The sequence below is a fragment of the Notothenia rossii genome, assembly GCF_949606895.1.
Source record: "Notothenia rossii genome assembly, chromosome: 10".
In the NCBI taxonomy this organism is placed as follows: Eukaryota; Metazoa; Chordata; class Actinopteri; order Perciformes; family Nototheniidae; genus Notothenia; species Notothenia rossii.
In genome coordinates, this window is record NC_136908.1 from 53,463,251 (window position 1) to 53,468,250 (window position 5,000).

The window sequence follows — 5,000 nt, forward strand, 5'->3', positions numbered from 1 at the left end:
GCAGTCTCCTGAACCTTTAGCGGCTGAAGCCTCCTGGGAAATCCCACGAAGCAGATCCAGTGCAGCTGGCTGGAATAATACAGTGATTCAGCTGTGAGCTGCATGGCCTGTGCTCCTAGAGCTGAGCACCAGTGTCTCTGCTGCTGTCTCTCTGCTGCTGTCTCTCTGCTCTGTCTCTCTGCTCCTGTCTCTCTGCTGCTGTCTCTCTGCTCCTGTCTGTCTTTATCTGTCTCTCTGCTCCTGTCTGTCTGCTATTGTCTCTCTGCTCCTGTCTCTCTGCTCCCGTCTCTCTGCTGCTGTCTCTCTGCTCCTGTCTCTCTGCTCCTGTCTCTCTGCTCCTGTCTGTCTGCTCCTGTCTCTCTGCTCCTTTCTCTCTGCTCCTGTCTGTCTTTATCTGTCTCTCTGCTCCTGTCTGTCTGCTATTGTCTCTCTGCTCCTGTCTCTCTGCTCCCGTCTCTCTGCTCCTGTCTCTCTGCTCCTTTCTCTCTGCTCCTGTCTCTCTGCTCCTGTCTCTCTGCTGCTGTCTCTCTTTATCTGTCTCTTTGCTCCTGTCTCTCTGCTCCTGTCTGTCTGCTCCTGTCTGTCTGCTACTGTCTCTCTGCTCCTGTCTCTCTGCTCCCGTCTCTCTGCTGCTGTCTCTCTGCTCCTGTCTCTCTGCTCCTGTCTCTCTGCTCCTGTCTCTCTGCTCCTGTCTCTCTGCTGCTGCCCTCTGCTCCTGTCTCTCTGCTCCTGTCTGTCTTTATCTGTCTCTCTGCTCCTGTCTCTCTACTACTGTGTCTCTGCTCCTGTCTGTCTGCTACTGTCTGTCTTTATCTGTCTCTCTGCTCCTGTCTGTCTGCTCCTGTCTCTCTGCTCCTGTCTCTCTGCCGCTGTCTCTCTGCTGCTGTCTCTCTGCTCCTGTCTCTCTGCTCCTGTCTCTCTGCTCCTGTCTGTCTTTATCTGTCTCTCTGCTCCTGTCTGTCTGCTACTGTCTCTCTGCTCCTGTCTCTCTGCTCCTGTCTGTCTTTATCTGTCTCTCTGTTCCTGTCTCTCTGCTGCTGTCTCTCTGCTCCTGTCTCTCTGCTCCTGTCTCTCTGCTCCTGTCTGTCTTTATCTGTCTCTCTGCTCCTGTCTGTCTGCTACTGTCTCTCTGCTCCTGTCTCTCTGCTCTTGTCTGTCTTTATCTGTCTCTCTGCTCCTGTCTGTCTTTATCAGTCTCTCTGCTCCTGTCTCTCTGCTCCTGTCTGTCTTTATCTGTCTCTCTGCTCCTGTCTCTCTGTTCCTGTCTGTCTTTATCTGTCTCTCTGCTCCTGTCTGTCTGCTACTGTATATCTGCTCCTGTCTCTCTGCTCCTGTCTCTCTGCTCCCGTCTCTCTGCTGCTGTCTCTCTACTCCTGTCTCTCTGCTCCTGTCTCTCTGCTGCTGTCTCTCTGCTCCTGTCTCTCTGCTCCTGTCTCTCTGCTCCTGTCTCTCTGCTCCTGTCTGTCTTTATCTGTCTCTCTGCTACTGTCTCTCTGCTTCTGTCTCTCTGCTCCTGTCTGTCTTTATCTGTCTCTCTGCTCCTGTCTGTCTTTATCTGTCTCTCTGCTCCTGTCTGTCTTTATCTGTCTCTCTGCTCCTGTCTGTCTTTATCTGTCTCTCTGCTCCTGTCTCTCTGCTCCTGTCTGTCTGCTACTGTCTCTCTGCTCCTGTCTGTCTTTATCTGTCTCTCTGCTCCTGTCTGTCTGCTACTGTCTCTCTGCTCCTGTGTCTCTGCTCCTGTCTGTCTTTATCTGTCTCTCTGCTCCTGTCTGTCTTTATCTGTCTCTCTGCTCCTGTCTGTCTTTATCTGTCTCTCTGCTCCTGTCTGTCTTTATCTGTCTCTCTGCTCCTGTCTGTCTTTATCTGTCTCTCTGCTCTGCTTTTGACTGAAAATGACGTCATAATAACGTATTTACTATGAATGCTTATACAGTTATTAACATGTGTAAAAACTCATTTGATTTATGCTCCTGGTGCTTTACAGTATGTACATAAATGTACATTATATTAAAATGCTTAATGTAGTTTGGAAACACTTCATTTGGAGTAATATCCTCACTATTATGTACTAAATCATGTGCAACAAGGAAAACACTAGACCTAGCATGCAGGATAAAGCATTTATAATGAATAATATGATCCAATATGCTACCCACTATATGCATGCTCCTATGTGCAGAGAAAAGAACATACAGTGTTCATCTCAGTATCTCTTTTGGGAAAATGGGAACTAAAGTGAGTTAAACAAGTGTGAAGCTCAACATTAAATCCCCCGTGGCTGCATCTGTTCCAGGGTGAGTTGAATATTCATTGATGCAGAAGATTTTACAGAAGGGTTATGTTTTCAGAGTGGATGCACTGCATTTCATGAATCCAGCAGCACACATTCTGATTAGGGCTGCACGATTTGGGGAAATAAAGATATTGCGATTCGATTTGCGATATTTGTTTTTAAGCGACCCAACGGAAGTTTATTGTAAAATGCGGCCATATCTCCGGCTAGGAAGGTCGCATCAACGTGCTCCCGTCTCTAGCACCCCCGCAGCCCGAGCTACGAGTGAAAGAACTAAACTTACATGAAACTTCCGTTGGGTTGCTTTAAAGTCAAGCTTCAGTTTAAGATTCACCCTGTAATAGAAACATGTGATGGAGCATTACTAACCTCACTCAGATGGTTTGTTTCACCAAACCATCTAGGAGAGCTCCATTGGAAGCCATTTGGAAAAGGGCAGGCACTTTCAAAAATACTTGGCAGGTGATTGGATCAATCTGCCTTTAAAAAAAAAAAAAAATGTAAAGAAAAATCGCAGGCTTTGTGATTTGATAATCACTTCATTTCAATTCGCGATTTCGATTCAAAATCGATTAATCGTTTAGCCCTAATTCTGATCAAACTGTATGAAATGGTTTATCTGGGAGCTGTAGAAGGTAAACAAAGGGATTATACTGAGTTCGTCTTTGACTCTTGGATTGATCTAATGTGGTGGAATGGTGGTCATGACCTAAATGCGACAGGGTGTTCATCTTCTAGGAGGATAGGTGTTGATGAAAGATAAATATGTATGAGGAAAAAGTCATGTTTATGTTGTGCTCAGCTTTCATATTGTATATATCTGTATTTACATGGAAGCCTTCCTCCTCTTCTCTATAGAAGGTCAGGTTATAAATGTAGTTCCCTGTGTCTGTACCCTTTTCAGCCCCCGCTGAGGATCAGATGAAATATGCCATCTGGTTGTGATTTAAGTGCTTTACATTATCAGCGTTAATACCGTCACATGCGCAGCCTTCGTTTCCTGCTGCAAAGCATGTGTCGCAATAATGGGAATTAAATCTTGGCAGGGTCAGTGTGTTAATGTACAACCACTTCATAATGGAAGTTGACTTAAGTAACCCATGTGTATGTTTTTCCACGGATACAATACATTCTCTTATCAGTTCATACACCATAACAAACTGAACAGACTTATTACCGTCGGGGAGTAGAGGCTTAGGAAGAGGTGTGTGTGTGTGTGTGTGTGTGTGTGTGTGTGTGTGTGTGTGTGTGTGTGTGTGTGTGTGTGTGTGTGTGTGTGTGTGTGTGTGTGTGTGTGTGTGTGTGTGTGTGTGTGTGTGTGTGTGTGTGTGTGTGTGTGTGTGTGTGTGTGTGTGTGTGTGTGTGTGTGTGTGTGTGTGTGTGTGTGTGTGTGTGTGTGTGTGCAGTTAATACATTATGTCATGGAGCAATAGAAGAGGAATAAGCTGTGGGTGAATGTGCAGCTATAGTGGAGAATCAGGACGGTACACACACTGAACTGTGACTTCAGACATCATTGTGTCCTCGACTGTCCCTGAGCGATGATGACTACCGTGAAGTACTGTATATAGCTGTGTGTGTGTGTGTGTGTGTGTGTGTGTGTGTGTGTGTGTGTGTGTGTGTGTGTGTGTGTGTGTGTGTGTGTGTGTGTGTGTGTGTGTGTGTGTGTGTGTGTCTAATAGCGAGAACAAGTGTTCTGTTTCGGCTGCCTCTCAGAAGCCTGTGCTGCACACAAATCATTTTCTCTGAACATCTTCTGTGCTCTGTGCTGTGGATGTGGAGGGAATAAAGTCACCGTTTGTGCAGCAGTCTGTAAATGTTGCTGTTTATACTTTAAATGCGAAATAATAAAATGTTGCTCCATATTATACAGATTTCTACGTGAAACCAAAGAATATGTGTCGGGTGAACTCTGTAACTCTTCATGCAGACAGGCTGGGTAGTGATGAGTGATGAAATGACAGTTAAAGCCTGTCACTCATCACAAAGCCAATTCACAGCAGCCATTTGTGGTTTCCCCTAACCATCAATGTATTTCTGTGTGTTTTCCAAAACCACTAATAACCTTATCCTTCTTTGTCCTGTAGTGGTGACAGCAGAGCCGCTGGTCCGAGGCCCGAAGAAACTCCCCGAAGATATCGACTGGTCGTACTCAGGTGTGTGAGCACATTTTCTTTGGCAATGGTGAAAGATATTACAGAAAGACATGCAGAAAGACTGTGTAGATAATCATTTTTGAAAGGTGGTATCATGCCCTTGTAGTGTGCAAAAGAATACATTTTAAATAAAAAAACTCAATACTAATAATTCCAATTACAGGCTAATATAAGTTAGAACTGGTATATGGGGTGTTAGCATCATGGTATTTAAGTCATCTTAAGAGTACTTAGTGACCAACAACTTGAATCAGCCAATCAGATCAAAGATGTATTTCTTTCCCCCCATAGCAGTTACTCAGAAAATATTCTACATGAATAATAGATAACAAAACTCGAATAAAGGGGCAGTCGTGTCAATCAATATATCCCAAAAATAATCTTCAAAAACAAACAAATTGGTGAAATAAAATTGTAATATCAAAACGCATCACTGTCACCAGGTTTAGGTTGGAAACCCCCATTGATGGAGTGGCCCTCTGCTTACCTTTAGAAATCACACAGACGCATCCTTAAACAGAATGTCAGTGTGAACATCACATGAATTGAAG

The 5,000-nt window shown here is 44.7% G+C and overlaps 1 protein-coding gene across 3 annotated transcripts in view; it reads left to right on the plus strand.

The window, feature by feature from the left end:
* The window catches only part of ptprz1b (protein tyrosine phosphatase receptor type Z1b), a 48,225-nt gene that overhangs the window by 11,878 nt on the left and 31,347 nt on the right, over window positions 1–5,000 (plus strand). For all 3 annotated transcript variants that reach the window (XM_079653994.1, XM_079653995.1, XM_079653996.1), the window contains exon 2: window positions 4,381–4,449. In XM_079653994.1, coding sequence (XP_079510120.1) covers window positions 4,381–4,449 — 69 coding nt within the window. The remainder of the gene's footprint in view (window positions 1–4,380; window positions 4,450–5,000) is intronic.